The sequence below is a fragment of the Pogoniulus pusillus genome, chromosome 11, assembly GCF_015220805.1.
Source record: "Pogoniulus pusillus isolate bPogPus1 chromosome 11, bPogPus1.pri, whole genome shotgun sequence".
Taxonomy (NCBI): domain Eukaryota; kingdom Metazoa; phylum Chordata; class Aves; order Piciformes; family Lybiidae; genus Pogoniulus; species Pogoniulus pusillus.
Genome location: NC_087274.1, coordinates 18218180 through 18239386, shown reverse-complemented (window position 1 = coordinate 18239386; position 21207 = coordinate 18218180). Strand labels below are relative to the sequence as shown.

Below are 21207 nucleotides of genomic sequence, written 5' to 3'. Positions count from 1 at the left end.
AGAGTTCCAACTCCCCCAGGCTCTCCTCATAACAGAGATGTTCCATTCTCTTCATCATCTTTGTGGCTCTCTGCTGGACTCTCAAGCAGTTCTATGTCCCTCTTGAACTGGGGGGCCCAGAACTGGACACAGTACTCCAGATCCAGCCTCATCAGGAAAGAGTAGAGGGGCAGGAGAACCTCTCTTGACCTACTAGCCATAGCCCTTCTAATCCACCCCAGAATGGCATTGGCCCTCCTGGCCCCCAGAGCACAAGAACACCAAAAGAAATGATTAGAAAAGAGCCTGCTGTGTCTGGGCAGTCTATTTACCACTGAAATACTATGTAGGTATAAAAATACTAGATATAAAACAATGCTCAAAGGTTAAGAAACAGCAAAGAGGAACATTTGGAACTTGAACTACTTATTTTATATGCATGTAGTGTGATTCCCAAGTGGCATAAATCACAACTATTAAGAAAAGGAAGTTGCAGAATTATCTCCATAGTTGGTGTATTATGCACAAGGAAATGTCTTCAAAACTGCCTAGGAATTACAAATCTAAATCACTTTTTTCATAAACCATGGTGGTTGGGATTTTTTAAATGCTCTTCCCTCTAGGTGCAGGTTAGCAACAAGGAAAGTACTTTTTTTCTCTCTACCTTACTATGAAAAGATGGCAGAAAGCACTCTTTAGCCCGGACAAGAGAAAGCTCTGAGGGAGACCTTATTGCAGCCTTTCAGCACTTAAAGGGGCCTAGAGGAAAGATAGTGACAGATTTTTTGACAGGGCAAGGAGTGATGGGTTGAAACTAAGACTGGAAGACTCAGACTAGAGAGAAGGAAAATGAAATGTTAACACTGATGGTGGTGAGACCCTGACCCAGGTTGCACAGAGAGGTGGCAGATGCCCCATCCCTGGAAACAATCCAGATCATGTTGGGGAGGGTTCAAAGCAATGTGGCCTGGTGGGAAAAAAAAAATCTCCTATTTCCATTCATTTTCTGCAGCTGACATTTGGATTTGTTTTGATTTGTTTTAAGAATCTCCTTTATTAATGGAAATTCTCCAGAAATCAACAGGTCACAGGCTCACAGATGTTAGGGATTGAAAGGGACCCAAAGAGATCAGCAAGTCCAATCCCCCTGACAGAGCAGGACCATACAATCTATCTTAGGTCACACAGCAACACATCCAGACAGGCCTTGAAAGGCTACACAGAATGAGACTCCCCAACCTCTCTGGGCAGCCTGTGCCAGTGCTCTGGGACCCTTACAGGAAAGAAGTTCCCCTTTATGTTGAGCTGGAACCTCCTGTGCTGCAGCTTCCATCCATTGCTCCTTGTCCCATCCCAGGGAGCAAGTGAGCAGAGCCTATTCTCACCCTCCTGCCCCCAGCCCTCAGTTATTTATAAACATTTCTTAAATCCCCTCTCAGTCTTCTCTTCTCCAGACTAAGCAGCCCCAGGTCCCTCAGCCTCTCCTCGTCAGACAGTGCTCCAGACTCCTAATCGTCCTCGTAGCCCTCCTTTGGACTCTCTCCAGCAGATCCCTGTCCTTCTTAAACTGGGGACCCCCAAACTGATGCAGGTTTAAATCTATGTCTCACTTCACCCCTTTCCAGCATCCAAAAAACGCCTTGTGTGTGTCTAAGAAGCTGCTGCTCAGAGGCACCTATGCCAAGTCTAGAATTCCTGCTTTGATTTTTGATGTCTTGACTGAAATTCAAAGATCAATCCTCTTCCTTTGGTCTTCCTGTGCCAGACACTTACCAGATAAAGACTGAAAATGCTGCACTGTAAATGCAACCAGAATCGACAAAACAAAGGTTCCCATGAAGTAGATCTGTGACAGCAAATTAAAAACAAAAGAAACCATAATTAGAGCTGTCCAAGGACAAGGACAAGTCCAAAGGAACTGTGCATGCACCAAAGGAGCAACACCTACCAGAGTAGATTGTAACACATTGTTCCAGAAAACTCGCAGGTAAAAATAAAGCAATGCTAATGAGCATGGACTAATTGATTCCTGGTTACTGTTATTCCAGCACCTACAAGAAGAAGATTAAACCAACTGATTAGTTCTCCTCTGCAGCACTGTGGCATCTGGGATCTCCAGCGGGTTTGCAGCATAACCTCAGGGAGCCAGAAAATCCAGCAGATATTATTGTCACTGCCTCCCAGCGGCTGAAGTAAAGATTCACAGAAGTAACAGAATAACCTTGCTAAGCACAGAACATTCTACCTTTAAATTGTATTTTTGTACTTGCTTGTAATAGGTCTCTGCATCCAGGTTTACCCTTGCCAAGCAGTCACAGTACAAGGTCATATACCCAAGATACTCTGTTCTAACTGTGTGAGTCAACAGCAGTAGGACTTGATTTAAGATTAGATGTACCAAATTTACTTGCCTGTTCAGGATGCTGGTGCCTAAACCCCTTCTGGACACAACAGAGACTACATGACACAGCCAGAGCCTGACTAGATAGAAGGTCTCCCTTGTGAGGTGAGCTGAGTAGCTTCATTGGTCCCATCAGTTAGAACTTCACCCATTACAGGAGTTTAGAGAGCTAAATCACAGGCATCTATTTTGATCATAGAATCAGTCAGGGTTGGAAGGGACCACAAGGATCACCTAGTTCCAACCCCCCTGCCGTGGGCAGGGACAGCCTACCCTAGATCAGGATCTGCACTTGATTCTTTTCTACCAAGCTGAGGAGGGGAGGGATGAGTGGAGGTGGTGTGTGTGTATATAAATATATCTCTTTTGATATAAAATAATTACATATAGATATAAAAATGTCACTTTAACTATGATTTTTAAATCTATTTTTTTTAACAGGTGTGTGTCCTTCTGTACAGAGGTGTGTGTATGATGATGGCAAAACGCTGCTGCACTGCCAGCTCTGGTGCTCCTCTCACTGAGAAGTAGACAGATTCAGCTTAAGTGAAGGAAGAATTCAGGGTCAAATTTAGAACCCCAGCTGAATCATCTGGTCCAGAAGCCCTTTTCTTTTTAATCTGACTGGTTTGTGGAGTGGAGGTAATTTAAGATACAAATTCAGGCTAACTGCAGTGAAGAACAATTTAAGTTAAGGATGGTAGTGAATCAACAAACAAGGTTTTAATGTTGGTATCCTCTCCACTTTTTTGGGGTCACATAACAATCTGTGGCAAATCAAAAGACTATCTCACTCATTCTTGGTCCACAGGCTCATGTATTAACCATGAGCTCCTCCTGTAAAGGCAATTCCACAAAGCCACTGAACGCTGTGTGAGTTTCCCACACCCACTGTGCTTCCCAGCACATGTTGCTTTACCCAGATAAAGGAAACTTAAGTTCTGTACTGGAACCAGAGGCCTCGAGGTGGTTTGTGCAAGAACAGTGCTGACTGAGAGGCAGCTCAGGCAGCAGATCTGTAAGCTTCTCAAATGTCTAATATTCTGTGCCACAAGAGCGGTGCCAGGCTGGAATGTGTTGGCAGAGTAATTAGGAAGGACTGCTATTATCCCAGTTACAAACTTGAGTTCTGTATTAAATTAGGTTGTGTTTATTATTCCAAGATTGGTTTGCACTGTGTACAAATTGCCAGTGCCTAATTTAGGAACTTACATATATCAAATTGGAACAGACCTCCTGGGTCATTAAATCTAGTCCCTACTACTTCAGGTAACTATCAGGTCCCTCTGACAGGTATAAACTGAAATATGTTTAGGTAATTTAAGCTCTTCAAGCATGTTGACCTTACCCTGCCTTAAGTCTTGCATGTGAACAAAGTTAATAACTACAGGAGTTGCTGTTCTCTGAGTAAATGGTACTTATGTGAAAAAAAACATCAACAGAAGATGCTGATTAAGAGGAAAAGAGACTCACCTGTAATAAAGCTCCTGAAGAAGTGATGTGTTACTAGAATGCAATGCCTGATCAATATCCAGGTGATTCAGAATGTAGGAAGGTATAGAGTTGCCCTCTTCTATGACAAGTGCCAAATTAAAGAAACCCTAGCAAGAGAAAAGCAAAGGTGCTGGTGAGCAATTCCATTTTCACAGGTACAGTTAAGGCACACTCCAAGCATCAGGTATCTAAGCAATCATTACCCATCTCCTAGAAATTTATTATGTGGTCTTCACAGAGTAACTGTGAGAGCTTTCTCTCCTAACCACAGACCCAAAGCAAAAGGATTAGCATTCACTGGTTGTGGCCCTGCTTTTGTAGAAACCATCTGCAGAAAGATCTGAGCTTTCTCCTTTTCAGTTGCTCTTGTAACACATCAAACTGCCACCTTTTATCTACTAGGGAAACGCAGGCTGAAAGCAGAAATGCATTCCCGTTCTCTTAATTGTTTTAATTCCCTTCCACCTAACTCTACAGAGCAAAAACAGTCTGAATAGTGAAACCGAGAGCAGAAACTTCTTCCAGACAATTTAACTCCTTAATCCTGGTTTTGCCTACCTGGATAAGTCTTAAGCATTCCAGTGTCTCTTCAGAGCCATGAACACACAGGATGCGTATTACAAGATGCCACATCAGTTTGGCTTTCATACTTTAAAGGAACTGTTCATGCAGCTTTGCTATTTTAAAAGTAATGTTTTGTCCAAATAGCCTCAAAACAGAACCCAACACTGCTACCTCTAGTAAATTCACCTACAAGACAGTGTCTGGAGACACTGCCGCAGGGACAGGGAGAACAGAGTGCTGCACCTGGGACACTTCAGGAGGGTCTGAGGACAGGGTACAAGCTAGAGCACAAAAGTGCCATCTCAACACCAGGAGACCTTTATGGTGAGGGTGGCAGAGCACTGGAACAGGCTGCCTAGAGAGGTTGTGGAGTCTCCTTCTCGGGAGACTTTCAAAGCCTACCTGGATGCACTTCTGTGCAGCCTGCCCTAGGTGATCCTGCTTTGGCAGGGGGGTTAGACTCTATGAACTCTAGATCCAACTCCTAACACTCTGTTGAAACACTGCATGTCTTTGGTAATGTGTTATGGTGTGTCTTTTCACTAGAAAGCATTTTAAAATGAAGCTTTTGTTGGTGGAGTGAATAAAATTCACCCTAAGGGCCACTTGGTACACCAAGGGACATGGACCAGTCATACTGCTGCTTAAACCAGCAGAGAGTAGGACTGAAATACAGCTCGGCAGTCTATCAACTCTTCCCTCTTGCAGCAGCAAAAATAGCAAGGTCACAAGAGAATCAGCTGTGCCAAGGTAGGGTAGCACTGAATTAATCTGTTCCCCCTTGCTTCTCAACACAGGCTGGACTGCCCCTCTGTGCCAGGTTTACCTTCTACTACCACCAAACAGTGACTAGAGGCTCACGAGGCATTCTGAAAGAGTGATAACTTATTCTAGCAGTGCAGCAGTAGCCAAGCAGAACAACCAGTCTCAGAGAAACCCTCAGGTGGCTCTGAGCTTTGCTGTTTCATAACCACACAACTGCAGCCTCACCTGCGAATCTCCTTCTAAGGCAGCTTGCGCGTACATCCGCATGGAGAGCTCCAGGTCTTTGGACTGGTTCTGGTAGCCATAGTAATAGAAGTCACCCATCTTCAGATAAGCTGTGGGAGAAACCAGTTCACAGGTCACTCAGAGTATTTGTAGAAATAGAACACACGTGATGGAGAAGCTAACAGTGATTCTATCTGAAGCAGCATACTAGGGCAAAAAGGCACCCTCGCTCTCTCTGCTTGTCCCTCTGGTCTGCCCACTGCAAGTGTTTATCCTGGATGGAAGGTTTCATGGCTTCTCTTCAATGACATTGCTATTTTCACCAAAACTGAGACTTAAAAGTCTTTCTACTGCCTTCCTTTTTCACTTGCTGAATCTGTTCTTGGACAGCCTTTTTACTGAAGTTAGCCTTCATAACTTTACAAGACTTAGTCATGCTAAGTATCTGTTCTGTACCTGCCACCATGGTGGCTGAACCCATCCTGAAAGTCACAGAACTTTGCTGATGATAATTTTACTAGTTTCAAACCCAACCCAAGCCAGGACAATGGTAGGCATAGAATTTTCCTGGTCTAGAAGGAAGCAGTGCCCAAAAAGTATTTCACAAAGATCTTTCTGTGGTACTGCATAGTGCTGATGTACACCGACAGAGTAGGCACTGACCCATCAGCAGCCAGCCTGACGTTGCACTGGTCTAAGCTAAAGAGATGAAAACCTTCCCTCTGCCTGCACCTATCTGACCTAAGCTTTCCCCAAATGGTTTGAAACACTCCTACACCTTGCCCTGTGCATCTGTGGAAGCTATCTAGAAACTCCACCTGCTCTTCCAGTGGACTAGAGCAGAGCTCTTCCAGGAGCAGCACTGAGCACTGACAACAAGGGCAGAAAGCCTATGTGGAGAGGCTGCCACAGATGAAGAGCTGCAGGCCATGAACACTGTAGTGAATCACCACAGAGAGCTCCCCTCAACCCTACTAACAGCATCATTCTAGGCCTGACTTGGAGAGGTGCCTGCAAAAGGCAGGGCTACCTTCAAGTTGCACCAACAATGTAACCCTGGAAATGCCTGCTGGCAAGGTTAGCCTCTCCATCCCAAGCCCTACACTGGGGAATTTGATCCCCCAGTACTGCAGGAGGGTCTGAGATAAAATTGCCTTTGTGTTACCCACGTGGAGAAGAGCTAAGGTATTAAAATCCTTCCCCTGTTGAACCCAGTAACTCTTCTTGACTTGACTGGAATCACAGCTTCACCCCGTGACTGTGACCTTCAGAAGCTTCTCTAACCTAAGGTTGTACCAATGGATCTGCCAAAGGGTTAACCAAACTACACCTTGCTAAGAGGTCTACAAACCCTATGGCTTCAGGCTGTGCTCAGTTTCCATGTTGCTGTGTGTTCACATTAACAGCCTGAATTACTTTTACACTCCACTCTTCCCTATGGATAAGGCATTTAAACCTTTCTTGTGAGGCAATCAGGTCATTTTTCAAACACTGAGCAACTCTTTCAAGGGTACCAAAACCACTTAGTGACTAAAATCACAGATGTAGTAAAATGTAAGGCTAGAGGAATGTTAAGTTATAGGTAAAATAAACCTTTTTTCTTTTCTCTTTTTCTAACAGACAATCCTTTAGTTACCCAAGGTAAGTTGTACCCATGTTGATAAACTCTGTACCCTAACAGAAAAACTTGTCATAAATTAGATAAGGAATCCTCTAGCCTTTATTAGTTCCTCGTGAGTCAATTATGATATGAAAATGTGTTTGCTTTTGGATTTTCCTTTTGATAAACTAAACTGCATTGAGCTCCTAAAGTCTACTGCTATTTTGTTTTCATCTTAAACCTTGAGGCAAGTGCTCAGGCTCCTAAATATCTACCCCCTTCTCAAGCCTTAGCTTTTAAAAATTATACTTCATTCAAATTTCATTCATTTTATACCACAAAAAGGAAAACGCCAGAAAAGCTGCGCTGAAACACAACACTCAAAATACATCCCCCCTGCCCTGAGAAGCAGGAATTATTCTTCTCACATAGAAGTTGTAACAAAGGTTGGTTTTGAAGTTCTAAATTAAAAAAAACCAAAGAAAAAGCAAAAGTGAAATTCAGCAAGAATTGCTTACACATACCAAATGATGGTGCATTGACTTGAGAAACAGAGAAATTGTAGTATCTCCAGACACAATCAGTTGCTAGGTATTGCCTTGCTAGGTCCTGGAAAAAAAATAAGAATGGATCCATTCACAGCCCAGATGATAATAATCCGTTCCTAATCTCTTAGCAGAAGTTCCTGCCAGGCTGAGCAGCTGTGAATGCATTTACTCACCGGTCTCTCCTCGCAGATGTGTGCTAAATTGGATTGTGACACTTCAATGCCAGTTTCAGCAGCTAAAACGTAATGCAGCAGAGCTTCGTGCCTAACGCCAGACAAAAGGAATCAGTGAAAAACCTAACGAGAATAGCAGGCATGTTGGTTACAGCGAGAAAACACCACTGAAGGCAGGGATAAAGTCAGCCCAGAGCAGCGGCAGATGGGGCTGGCAAATCCGTGCAACAGCTCCGCCTAGCGGCGGCGCTCGCTGTGACAGGCCAGGCTGCGCCTCGCCAACTCGCCGTGTTCTCTCTTGAGCCGTTGAATCACAGAATTAACCAGGCTGGAAAAGACCTCCGAGATCATCGAGTCCAACCTCTCACCTAACCTTCTAATTAACCAAAACACGGCACCAAGTGCCTTATCCAGCCTCCTCTTAAACACCTCTAGGGATGAGCACTTCACCACCTCCCAGGGCAACCCATTCCAATGCCAGTCACTCTTGCTGTGAAGAGCTTCTTCCTAACATCCAGCCTGAACCTGCCCTGGCACAGCTTGAGGCTGTGTCCCCTCCTTCTGTTCCTGGGTGCCTGGTAGAAGAGACCAACTCCACTCAGCTACAATCTCCTTCCAGGTAATTGTAGAGAGCAATGAGGTCTGCCCTGAGCCTCCTCTTCATCTGCCCTGAGCCTCCTCTTCATCTGCCCTGAGCCTCCTCTTCTCCAGGCTGCACACCCCCAGCTCTGTCAGCCTCTTCTCACAGGGCTGTGCTCCAGCATCCTCCCCAGCCTTGGTGCCCTTCTCTGGACATATTCAAGCACCTCAACATCTTTCTTAAATTGAGGGACCCAGAACTGGACACAGTACTCAAGATGTGGCCTAATCAGCACTGAGTACAGGAGAAGGACTTCCCTAGTCTTGCTGGCCACACTCTTCCTGATACAGGCCAGGATGACACTAGCCTTCTTGGCCACCTGGGCACACTGCTGGCTCATGTGCAGTCGTCTGTCTTCCAGGCATGAGGCTTCTACCACCTCCCCGGGCAACCTGTTCCGGTGTCTCACCACCCTCATGGTGAAGAACTTCTTCTTCACCATGTGAAGAAGTGAAATCAACCCACTCCCTCCCTCTATGTCAAAGAGTGTTTGCTGATTTCAGTGCTGCTCTGGGGTATTTTGTTGTTTATCTTGGGGGTTGTCTGTGTGGTTTTGGTTGGTTGGGTTTGGCTGTTTATTTGTTTGTTTGTTTTGTGGTGATGTGCCAATGCTAATTGCCCTTATCATGCTATAAAGGAAGTGAAAAAAACAGAAAATTAACTTGAAAACATACCAGGACAGCTCCAGATAAGCATTGAGAGCTTTTCTGATGACATGACCTAAGTAGCCATTTTTCTCTGCAATGTGTTTTGCCCAGCTGCAAAAAAGAACAACCACAGATTGAGCAGGTGTGTTCCAGTAACGTTATCCCAGCTGACACCGACTCTCAGGACACAGAAGAATATGGGATCACCTTCCAGTTTTCTTCCTTAAGACAAATTATGGCACTTCACAGTAACTGCTGCATCAGTCCTGTAACTGCTGACTGAATGAGGACATTTTGTCCATTCACCTCTATGAGCATATCAGAGACATCCCATGGTTGTTCTTGGCAAATTATTTGCCTTTTTCTCTTTTTCTTTTCTTTAAGCAAATAAATATGTTAGTAAGTGCTGTAACTAATTATCTACCCATTTCTTGATGCAAACTGCCAGTTCTACCACCATCAGGAGCCTGATACAACCTGAAAAATCAAACAGGCGTGACTTTGTCAGATGCAGCCTCTCAGAGCTGTCCAATACAATCTGAGTTCTTTTGGAAAGAAAAAGTACTAAACGTACTCAGTATGTCTCAAGCTCTGCTGGACATTTAAATAACATAAGTATTTATATGGATTCAAACTGCAAAAGAACCTTCTGCTGAGCAGAAGTACATGATATTGAGACTACAGACTTTAAAATATCACAGAAGTGTCAGTGGTGGAAAGGACCTCAAAGATCATCCAGTTCCCACCCCCCTGCCATGGGCAGGGACACCTCACACTGCATCAGGCTGTCCACGGCCTCATCCAGCCTGGCCTCAAACACCTCCAGGGATGAGGCTTCCACCACCTCCCTGGACAACCCATTCCAGGCTCTCACCACCCTCACGCTGAAGAGTTTCTTCCTAATATCCAGTCTGAATCTACCCATTTCCAGCTTTGTTCCATTCCCCCCAGGCCTATCACTACCTGGCACTCTCAAAAGTCCCTCCCCAGCTTTTTTGCATCCCACTTAAGATATTGGAAGGCCACAATAAGGTCACCTCAGAGCCTCCTCTTCTCCAGACTGAACAACCCCAATTCTCAATCTGTCCTCACAGCAGAGCAGCTTCAGCCCTCTGATCATCCTCGCAGCTCTTCTCTGGACAGGCTCTAGCACATCCATATCCTCCTTGTAACACAGGGGCTCCAGAACCAGACACAGTACTCTAGGTGGGGCCCCACAAGAGTGGTGTAGAGGGGGAGAATCTCCTCCCTTACCCTGGTGGCCACACTCCTCTTGATGCAGCCCAGGATCTGGTTGGCTTTCTGGGCTGCAAGCGTATGCTAATAATCAAACTAATCCTACCAGAAGTATATTTTCCGTTAAGAAATGGTTTCTCTCCTTACATTACAGCTTTTTCTGGATCCCTGGGGAAGTCTTCCATGTTCCCTGTGATGTAGTACTGAGAGCACCGCAGAGTCCCTTCTATATGTCCTCCTTGGGCAGCTTTGTAGAAATATCGTGCAGCAACTGTCTGTGAAGACACAAGACACAATTAACAGCTCTGCATTATTAATGTTTATTGAGCTTTGGTTCCTGGGATTCATTGCATTAAATGAATTAGAAGAGGCAACTGGCTAAGGAGGGCAAGCCAATGTAACTCCTTTTAATGTGCAGAGGTGAATTCCTTTCTCCTAAGTTTTTAATATTTTAGGCTGGAAAAAAGGGTTTTAACAGCATAAATCCTGATAATATATGGACTGTGAAATAGAAGAGTGTCTCAGTGTGCAGCCTTTAGTAGCACACAGTCCTTGTGTGCACTGACAAGAGTTAAATTAGTTTGTTCACCAGCAGGGATCCTGGGGAAGTGACACAGAACTAGATTTCTGCACTGGCAATGCCTAGGCTGGGGAATATTGCAGCAGCAGTATTCGGGGTGTCCAGCAGCGCACAGCCACAGAGCTCAAGCCTCTGATACTGTTTTACACAGACTGAGTAGACAGGGTCAGAGCCACAGAAGCATGAGGGCTGTGTGACTCTCTATGTTTTACCCTCAGGAACAGCAATCTGTAAACTAAAACAGCACACAGCCTAAAATCTTGATGTCAAGACATTTTTAACTATCAGAGTATCCACTACAGCCAGAACAAAGTACTCCTTCTTGTTCGTGGCTTTGATGAATAAAGAACCTGGGCACTGGTGCACTCTGAAAGGTGTATTTTTGTCCCCAGGGAAGGATAATGTGTTTTCCAAATGCACTTGCTGGCAAGCACTGCTGCTCTTGGCAGGAGATATGCTCAGTCTGGAGCACATCCAGATTTCAGAAGGTATCAAAATCTGTCTCAGAGTGAACACAACAGTCTCAGAAATGAAGCAAATGCTTCCAAACTGTGCCCCAGTGTAAGAAACAGTCTTACTAAGTATTTACTCACTTGATTTCTACCAGGTACTCCAGGGTAGATCCCATCCAAGTAAAGGACACCAAGGTTGTATGAAGCATCTGGATTTCCCATCTCTTCAGCAATTAACCAGTGCTCAGCTGCTTTTCTGTAGTCTCTCTTAAAATTGTGGTAGTACCATCCCAATCCATTCACTGCCTGGGGCAAGCCCTTAGGGAAGGAGAAGAGGAGTCTCAGGTCACACTTTTGATTCCCTTCACATTTCCAACTTGCTGCTCAACTTTGGGTGCTGTGGTGACTTTGCCTAGATTCTAGATGTCTGGCAAAAGGGAAATGAAGCTTCCACCACCCATGGTGAAGGCACTGGGAGAGTCAGTTGGTTATTTACAGAGAACTATGGTAAGAGACATTTTACATCAACTAGAGTTGACTTACCATGAGGATAGTGGAACACTGGAACAGGTTGCCCAGGGAGGTGGTTGAGGCCCCACCCCTGGAGATATTAAAGGTGAGGCTCGACAGGGCAACCTGATCTGGTTGAGGATGTCCCTGCTGACTGCAGAGGGGGTTGGACTGAATGACCTTCAGAGGTCCCTTTCAACCCAGGTCACTCTGTGATTCTGTCATTATTATTAGCACCTGGAACAGGATTTTTATAGTCAAATATTTATTACATTTTACCTTAGCTGCTGCTTTCTTCATCAATTCCAAAGCAAGTTTTGTATTCTTTTTCACACCTTGGCCCTAGGAAATGAGTAAGTGAAGCAATCATTGCTTGCAAGTACAGAACACAGGCTAATAAAAATCCACAGACATAAAATGCATTTTTAGCATTGATAGCATAATTGTGTCAGTGAGCTTTAAACAGCTACAGCAACAACCAAGCAGCAGCTTTCTGTTCATCCTTCATTCAGTTCATCTTTCATTCACAGCTTTGTAAAATCTCAACCATTCAGTCTAAGAAAAAAACATTTCAACAGTCAAGCCAAATGATTTTTATGGGTAAATAGTATCATGGATCTCTGATTTTTGGCAACTAAAGGAAGAATGAGAAGCACTCAAAGGTGCATGGATTGTTCAGGACTTGGCAATCTTATGAAGAGTAACTGAAGAAGCTGGGGCTGTTTAGTTTGAAAAAGAGGCTGAGGGGAGGCCTCATGGCTGTCTACAGCTGGCTTAAAGGAGGTTGTGGAGTCGTTGGTGCTGGTTCCTTCTCACAGGTAATGAGTAATAGACAAGAGGGAATGGCCTCAAGCTGTGACTGGGTAGGTCAGACATTAGACTGGACATTAGGAAACATTTTTTTTTCCCAACAAGAGTGGTCAAGCACTGGAATGGGCAGCCCAGGGAGGTGGTTGAGTCACCAACCCTGGGTGTGTTTAAAAGTCATTTGGATGTGGTGCTTGGGAATATGGTTTAGGGTGAACCTTGTAGAGTAGAGATATCAGTTGAACTCGGTGATCCTGAGGGGCTTTTTCAACCTGAATGTTACTGTGACTCTGTGAAAAATCATCCTTGACATCACAACTATCGATTTTCAGTGTGAAACTAAAAGCACTTGCACACAGCCTTGCAGTGTGCCACTGCAGATAACTTAACAAAACATCCCTGCCATAGGAATACTTTGTTTGAAGTGAAATCAGGAAACCTGGCTTACCTTGAACAACACAATGGCATAATCGTATATTAACACTGGATCTTCTGTTTCTATTGCTCCTTTTGCATACCATTCTATTGCAGCTTCAGGGTTTTTTGCCACTCCTTGCTGGCCCCAAAAGAGCATCTGAGCCAATCGTTGCTAAAAGAGAACAGGATTGAAACTGCAGCAGACTCTTGCAGGATTTCGACGCATCTTGGAAACGCCAAGAATCTAATTATGCATCCTCAACAGCTCAAAAACAACTGCTTATCAGGAATACTCAGGAGGCTTCCCAGTGATGCAATCTGCTGCCATTCAACCTACAGCAGGGTTATTTTTAACAGCTGTCAGTACTGGCTTGCTTTAAGTGCAGGGGTAAGTGATAAAGGCATTATCTGATGCATACAAATGGTGAAGCGTTACAACATATTGCTGCTGGTCTCAGATCAGCAACAATAAAGCTGCACCACATCAAACACAAACCCAGGGAAAATGATCAGAGAAGGAGGTTGCTAAGTCTTGATAGCTCTTCCCTCTTGCCTAGCATCACTGTTATGCCTTTTTTGTATGGGCACTTGGTATTACCAGACAGAAAGAGGAGAAATAAGTCACCACCATAAAACAGATGCAACTCTGGGCAAAAAACACCTGTCCATTTCACTCTCTTCCACCACTTTCCTTCACAGTCTGTAGACACACACGCCTGATGTGTGTATAACACCAAGAAAGGGGAAGTGTATTCATTTCTACCTGTGCAGCTGCATTTCCCCTTGTTGCTTCCTGCTTTAACCACATAAAGACATCGCCGTTTTCTTTTGTTTGGGCTTTTAGCAGTTCATCATCCATCAGCCTTATGGTTTCAACAAATGCCTGAAGAGCAGGTGAACAGAAAAAAAACAGACAACTACATGATTAATTCATTTGCCTGCCAACAATTTCCTGCCAGCATTTTCTGTTTATCCCTAAAAACATGTGGGAGGTTAAGCTCTGGGGGTTAAAATGGTCCCCACACCTTTGCTGGTCAGTGCATTAAGAACCATCCTTGCACAAAAAACATTTAGTGCTTCATTACAGGGCAAAAATTGAAGTCCACTCCACACTGGGAACATGTGCCAAGATGGAAACTGACAAAACTCTGCCCCCTCGGTAGTATTCAATACATTTAATAATGGCAGAGAAGTGCTTTAAAGGCTTCTTGGGATCTATAGAAACCATAGAATCAGTCAGGGTTGGAAGGGACCACAAGAATCACCTAGTTCCAACCTCCCTGCCATGGGCAGGGACACCTCACACTAGAGCAGGTTGTCTAGAGCCTCATCCACCCTGGCCTTAAACACCTTCAGGGATGAGGCTTCCACCAGCTTCCTGGACAACCCATTCCAGGCTCTCACCACACTCATGATGAAGAACTTCTTCCTAATATCCAGTCTGAATCTACCCATTTCCAGCTATGTTCCATTCCCCCATGTCCTATCACTACCTGACACCCTCAAAAGTCCCTCCCCAGCTTTCTTCTCTCCTAAAAGATAAAAAAAATGGTCTGGTGGGAGCCTTGGTGAAGATCTACCCTACAACACTTACCCAGGTTGCTGTCTGCTCATTTTAAGCTCTTCAGCAATTAAAATCTGTCTATGTTTTTTTACTTATCCTCATTCTTTCTGACAAGCCAGGACCCTAGCACTGGTCTGCCTTGAGTGTTTTTCACAGAGGCTGAGGGACTTGAGGCTGTTTAGTCTGTAGAGAAGAAGACTGAGAGGGGATTTAAGAAATGTTTCTAAATAACTGAGGGCTGAGGGGCTGAGAGTCTGGAGGCAGGGGACAGGCTCTGCTCACTTGCTGCCTGCAATAGACAAGGAGCAATGGATGGAAGCTGCAGCACAGGAGGTTCCAGCTCAACACAAGGGGAACTTCTTGACTGTAAAGGTCCCAGAGCACTGGCACAGGCTCCCCAGAGAGGTTGTGAAGTCTCCTTCTCTGGAGCCTTTCAAGGCCTGTCTGGATGTGTTGCTGTGTGCCCTGGGCTAGATTGTATGGTCCTGCTCTGACAGGGGAGTTGGACTCAATGATCGCTTTGGGTCCCTTCCAACCCCTGACATCCTGTGAGCTTGTGATCAAATTGTGTTACCTCCTTGGTGATGATCTGCCCTTCAACACCTATCCAGGTGGCTGGCTGCTCATTTTTAGCTCTTTGGCAATCAGAATCTCTTTATTTTTTTTACTATCATCATTCTCTCTGGTAATCCAGGATCCTAGCACCAGCCTACCTTGAGTGTTCTTCACAGATAAAATTGTGTTACCTCCTGTTCAGGTCATCATTCCAAAGTCCTGTTGAACCTCTCTTATCAAATAACTATTTAACAGCCAAATCTTGAACACTGGGTTATAGAAAATGTGTAAGTATGGATAATTAAATTTTTGCATGAACTTCATAATGTGTGGCTCTGGCAAGAGCAGATCATTTGCTTAACAAACACACCCAACTGCACTGAGAATTAAAAATCCGAGAGATATTCAAAGTGAGGCTCCACAGGGCTCTGGGCAGCCTGATTTAGTTGAGGATGCCTCTGCTTAGTGCTGAGGGGATTGGACTGGATAACCCTGGGAAGTCCCTTCTAACCCAGACCATTCTGTGACTCTATGATTCTATGACTGTACTGCAAGTGGACAATTCTGAGCACAACTTTGATTTGATTTCCCTCTTGCTAAGAAATGGGAGCAATGACACCTAAACAGAATGTGGGGGGAGCTGAAACAATCACAGTATCACCAAGGTTGGAAGAGACCTCACAGATCATCAAGTCCAACCCTTTACCACAGAGCTCAATCATGGAATGGTTCAGGTTGCAAAAGACCTTCAGAGATTAGTTAGTCCAAAACCCCTGCCACAGGCAAGGGCAATCAATCAGGTGAGCTAATAAATCACAGAATCAACCAGGTTGGAAGAGACCTTCAAGATCATCCAGTCCAACCTATAAAGACAAACATCTTCTGGCCACACAATTAATATTAACACTTGAAAGGTCATTTGCACAGAAATGAGACACATTCAGAACTCTTTTACCTGCTCCCCTTTTATGGTGTGTTGATCCAATGAGGTCTTTAGTGCAATGTTACTGTAATAAGCATAGGACAGCTCCAAATCAAGAGGGTAGTTGTTAATGCCTTGGTAATGTTTATAGCCAAGGCTCATCACAGCAAGTCTCTCATTTCCCTGAGCACCAACCAAACTGTACAGCCGTCCCTGGAAAAAATCAACAGACATAAACAAGAGTGAATTCACTGCACATCCCATGGGTTTAGTGATGATTTACAGGGACCAGAGTGGTCACTGGTAGCAGATAAATCAGCTACACCATGTGAACACAGTTACAGAATCATGCACAGCCCCAAAGGAGTCAAAAATCTCTTCTATATGTAGAGAAAGCCTTGAAAGAAAAACTCAACTGTCTAAACACTCCTCAAGTACTGCACTTATTCTGCCACCACTAAGTGTGCAGACGTTTCTTCAATGCCATTTTTCTACAGCGTTAATTACACTCTGACACTTTTTATACTCAACTGATGTCAACTGGATCTTCCACGCTGAGTTCAGTTGGAAATATATGAAGTTAACAAGCTGCTCTTCAAAATCCTAAGGATCTGATGGGACTGGAAGGGATGAGACTTGTGGCTGACAAGGTTTCAGCACAAAGCTCCCTTGAGATACACATGAATTGGTGCTAGAAACAGGCAAGGTACCACACACTTGCCAAAACCATTTTCAGCACTACTGTTATTTCTCACCTGCAGAGTAGTAACAGCAGTGGTGCCCCACATGTGCTGGAGATTAAATTATTTCCTACACTGTTTGAAGCAGGCCCAGTAAATAAATTACTTACTGTCCATCATTAGCACTAGATACGCACCATAATTAGAGTACAAAGAAGTCTCTTGTCTAAGGTTTCCCACATTTGAGAAACTGGACTGAGTTTGGTCCCTCAGGGGGTTTTCTGATTTAGAATCCTGTAACCCCACTAGGCAGAGCTCCACCAGCATTTTCTGCTACACTTAGATCACAATTCAACAGCTGTTGGCCACTTCAGTAAAAAGCCCTCTTCCAGTGATAGAGAAATACCTCCCCCTTGTCTGAGTTTGCACTGGAGACACTTCAGTGATCTGCAACCTGTCTGAAATGTCAGGAGCTCTGCAGCTGCTCATCTGGAGCATGCTCAGCTTTCCTCCAAAAGAAAACTGTTCTTGCTTTGGTTACCTTTGATCATTTGACCCAAATACACTCAGTGCCACATTTATGCACGTTGTAAAACAAGACTTCTTTCCTCTCTGTACTACGCAACCTTTCCAGCTTAGGAGATTTACCTGGTGTGAGACTTCCTCATACCCATCTACAAATGGCTGAGGGTGACTCAAGGGTTATCACATCATCCTACTTCCTTACTGACTGGGAAAAGCAGCATGTTCCATGTTGTTTAACACAATTTTTCAGTCTCACTAAAACATCCTTGTTCTGGATGAGCAAATTCCCACCATTCATAAAGATCCTCACTGCCACCAAGCTATTAGGTGAGAAATTCCTTCAGGTACAGCCTGGATCTGGAGGCCATTTCACTTTGTTGGGTTTTTTTTTTTCCTAATGCAATTGCTCATAAATCCATCCCATTTCTAAATTGCCTTTAAAGGTCATTAATTTCACAGACATGATCTAATTTATTAAATACACCTACTTTTGTAGGATCCACAGCCACACCAAGCCCTGTTTCAAAGATAACTGCAAGGAAATAGGAAGCCTTGTGGTATCCACAGCAACTGGAATCCATCAGGAGAGGGACATAGGAGTCCACACTGCTGAGGCCATCAGCACTGGACAGACCCTTTGCAGCCTTCTCAAATATCCTCTGGCCAACTTCTAGAACTGGACTACCTTCATCTTCCAATACTAAAAATAAAACACAGGATGTACAGTTATTGCAAGAGCCAAAAATCTGCTGCTGATTTCCCCTCCCTAAGCTAATAGGACTGAGACAGATTCTGTTGGAGAGCTGTGAAGGCGAATAGGACCTGGGGGTCCTAGTGAATGGGAGCTTGACCATGAGCCAGCAATGTGCTTTGGTGGCCAGGAAGGCAAATGCCATTCTGGGGTGGATCAGAAGGGCTGTGATGAGTGGTCGAGAGAGGCTCTTCTCCTCTGCTCTGCCCTGGTGAGGCCACATGTGGAGTACTGTGTCCAGCTCTGGGCCATTCGGTTCAAGAAGGACCTCAGCGAGCTGCTTGAGAGAGCCCAGCAGAGTCACAAAAATAATGAAGGCAGTGGAACATCTTCCTTAGGAGGACAACCTAAGGGAGCTGGAGCTTGGAAAGGAGGAGCCTTAGGGCTGCCCTCATGAATGTTTATAAAGATGTAAAGGTGTGTGCCAAGAGGCTGGAGCCAGACTGCTGGGTGATGCCCAGTGACAGGACAAGGGGCAATGGGTGGAAGATAAGGCACAGGAAGTTCCATGGAAACAGGAGGAGGAATTTGTTTCACGGTGAGGGTGACAGAACCCTGGAACAGGCTGCCCAGGGAGGTTGTGGAGTCTCCCTCTCTGGAGATACTCAAAACCTGCCTGGATGCATTCCTGTGTGATCTGCTCTAGGTGAACCTGCTCTGGCAGGGGGGTTGGACTGGATGAGCTCTGGAGGTCCCTTCCAGCCCTTGACATTCTGTGGTTCCTCGTGCTGAATGCTATTCTCAATGCAGACCACCACCAGGATTTCCAGAAATACAAGGTACTACTGAATAAGAAGGGTGAACAGAAACCCCAAGGGCTGCATCAAAAGGAGTTACCCACTAAAGATGTAAGCAGATCTCTGTTTCCTTCTGCACAACAAACCATCCTTCATTTGCAGCAGAACATTTAGGCCACACGAAGAAATATGTATAAAACATGAAGTCAAAGCATGCTAACTCACATGACATACATTGTGGAGTTACTAAAGAACGACTACACAAAATAGGATTACCCTCTGGAGCACTGAAATCCATCTCCTGTAACAGTCTGAACAAACTGTGGTATCTCTCCCTGACCTCTTTTCCCCACACGAAGGCTTCACATTTGGATTTTTCTCCATATTTATGAATCAGCTCCAGGTAATAGTTTTCATAGTAACCTAGAGAAAACAACAATACTTTAAGGCATGAAAACTGACTTGATTGGCCTCTTAAACAAAGTCTTTTGGTTAAAACAAACAAACAAAAAAGATGTTTCTAAGGTAAACTAAAAATTCATGGACAAGTTAAGAACTCACACTGCTAGCACAGGTGTGCTAGTTCGAAGCTAGATAGAATGTTTAGGTGAGAAGAACTACATTACAGGCTGTGAAAGGGAAACAATGGTGATGTCTACTTCACTCATTGCCTTGCTGAGATGTGTAAGTACAAGGGTAAAAACACAGATAAGGTATTTGGGCACAGCCTGGGCTTTGGGCTGCATTTCTCTGTAATCTCACCTTCCGTCTTTCTGATTAACCCACTTGCTTCCTAACCCCCCTGGCCAACCCTCCATTCTTCCTCAGGGCACAAGGCAAAGTCTGGGGTAAGGTAGAGGGGTGGGAGAAGGTGGAAGGGTGGTTGGGAGCCCCTCCTGGGGACTCAGGTTTCTGGGAGGGGAGTAGTGTTTCTGTATTAGCTTTTAACTTCTATACTTCTGTCTATAACTGTCTATACTGTAAATATCTGCTTGTGTATTGTGCTAGCTGTAAATATAAGCTGCATTCAATTTCCAGAGCTGGCTGAGTCTAGTCTGGGTGATTTCCAAAGTGGTGGCGGGGGGAAGGATGGGGAACACCCAAACCACCACAACAGGCCACTTACCAACACCTAAGAGCTGTTCTACTCCCTGCAACACTCTGATGACAACACAGAAGACTGAATTCTTACTGGACCACAAGTTGGTTTCCAGTGCATGTTTAAGCTGTGTTACTTACTCTTCTTTCACTGAAGTGGTTGCTTTGGTATAAGCTTTGCAATTACAGCACATTTGGCAACTGTGGCAGAGCCACTCTGGCAAAGGAAAGGGTTTAAAATACAGGTGCATTTAGGGCCATTTGAGAAGGAAATGGAATTGAGCCAGCAATGTGCCCTCATGGTCAAGAAGGCAAATGGTCTCCCAGAGTGTGTATCAAGAGAAGGTGGAGAGAGGTTCTCTGCCCCTCTCTTCTGCCCTAGTGATGCCACAGCTGGAGTAGTGGCCCAATTCTGGGCTCCCCAGATCAAGGCAGATAAGGAACTACTGGAGAGAGTTCAGCAGAGGGCTGCAAAAGTGATTAGAGGATTGGAAGCAAGAGGATGGAGCCAAACTCTTTTCAGTGGTGCCCAGTGATAGGGCAAGAGCAAGAGGCATAAACTGGGACCTATCTGAGCACAAGGAAAAAAAATTTCTTTGCTCTGAGGGTGCTGGAGCTCTGGGGCAGGCTGCCCAGAAAGGCTGTGGAGTCTCTTTCTCTGGAGAGACTCCAAACCTGCCTGGCTGTGATCCTGTGCAACCTGATCTAGGCAAACTTGCTTTAGCTGGGGGGGCTGGACTAGATGACCTCTGGAGGTCCCTTCCAACCCAGAGCATTCTGTGATTCTGTGACCATTCTGCAAAAGCAATTGCATAACTCACATGTAAGCTATGAAAGTGTTTCTTTTTTACTAGACAAGACCAAGAATATGATTTAAGCTTCTATTCCATGACACAAAAACTCCTTGCAGGAACAAACCTACACGTCTAGCTACTAGTAACAAAGCTAAAACCTTCAAATGATTTTTCCCTTGTCATGGCTGAATTCAAGTTTCTTTCTAATGCCTGTTATCCAGACTGTGGTAAAAGGAAAGAAAAACAGGTCTCCAAAGATGACAGTTTAAAAATCACACCTCAAAGATCAACACTTACAATTTCTTTGCACTTTTTCCCCTTGCCTCACAATGTGTCTGTACTCATGAACCAGTTCTTGAACGTCCATACATCTCCTGTAGTAGAGCTCAATCTGTTCCACAGTTTCTTTGTCACGAAGAGGGTTAAAGATCTATCAAAAGGCAAATGATGGATAAATGGCATCTTAAAGCATCTGTCCTTGTCTGTGCTTCGATAGAAAGAACTGTTGTAGGCAAACAACAAAAGGACTGCTGGGGACTGACT

At 44.6% G+C, this 21207-nt stretch overlaps 1 protein-coding gene and 1 long non-coding RNA gene across 2 annotated transcripts in view; one reads left to right on the top strand and one right to left on the bottom strand.

The window, feature by feature from the left end:
- Window positions 1-21207, bottom strand: part of SEL1L3 (SEL1L family member 3) — a 37074-nt gene that overhangs the window by 1595 nt on the left and 14272 nt on the right. The window contains exons 8-23 of the mRNA XM_064151317.1: window positions 20962-21094; window positions 19049-19195; window positions 17773-17984; window positions 16113-16292; window positions 13802-13921; window positions 13070-13210; window positions 12094-12156; window positions 11446-11622; window positions 10420-10547; window positions 9064-9147; window positions 7750-7840; window positions 7553-7637; window positions 5429-5538; window positions 3854-3981; window positions 1928-2030; window positions 1753-1825 (exon numbers count right to left, since the gene is read on the bottom strand). Coding sequence (XP_064007387.1) covers window positions 1753-1825; window positions 1928-2030; window positions 3854-3981; window positions 5429-5538; window positions 7553-7637; window positions 7750-7840; window positions 9064-9147; window positions 10420-10547; window positions 11446-11622; window positions 12094-12156; window positions 13070-13210; window positions 13802-13921; window positions 16113-16292; window positions 17773-17984; window positions 19049-19195; window positions 20962-21094 — 1975 coding nt within the window. The remainder of the gene's footprint in view (window positions 1-1752; window positions 1826-1927; window positions 2031-3853; window positions 3982-5428; window positions 5539-7552; window positions 7638-7749; window positions 7841-9063; window positions 9148-10419; window positions 10548-11445; window positions 11623-12093; window positions 12157-13069; window positions 13211-13801; window positions 13922-16112; window positions 16293-17772; window positions 17985-19048; window positions 19196-20961; window positions 21095-21207) is intronic.
- LOC135179470 (uncharacterized) lies at window positions 2029-3177 on the top strand. Its single transcript, XR_010304007.1, has 2 exons — window positions 2029-2485; window positions 2822-3177. It is a non-coding gene; the product is annotated as an uncharacterized LOC135179470 (long non-coding RNA).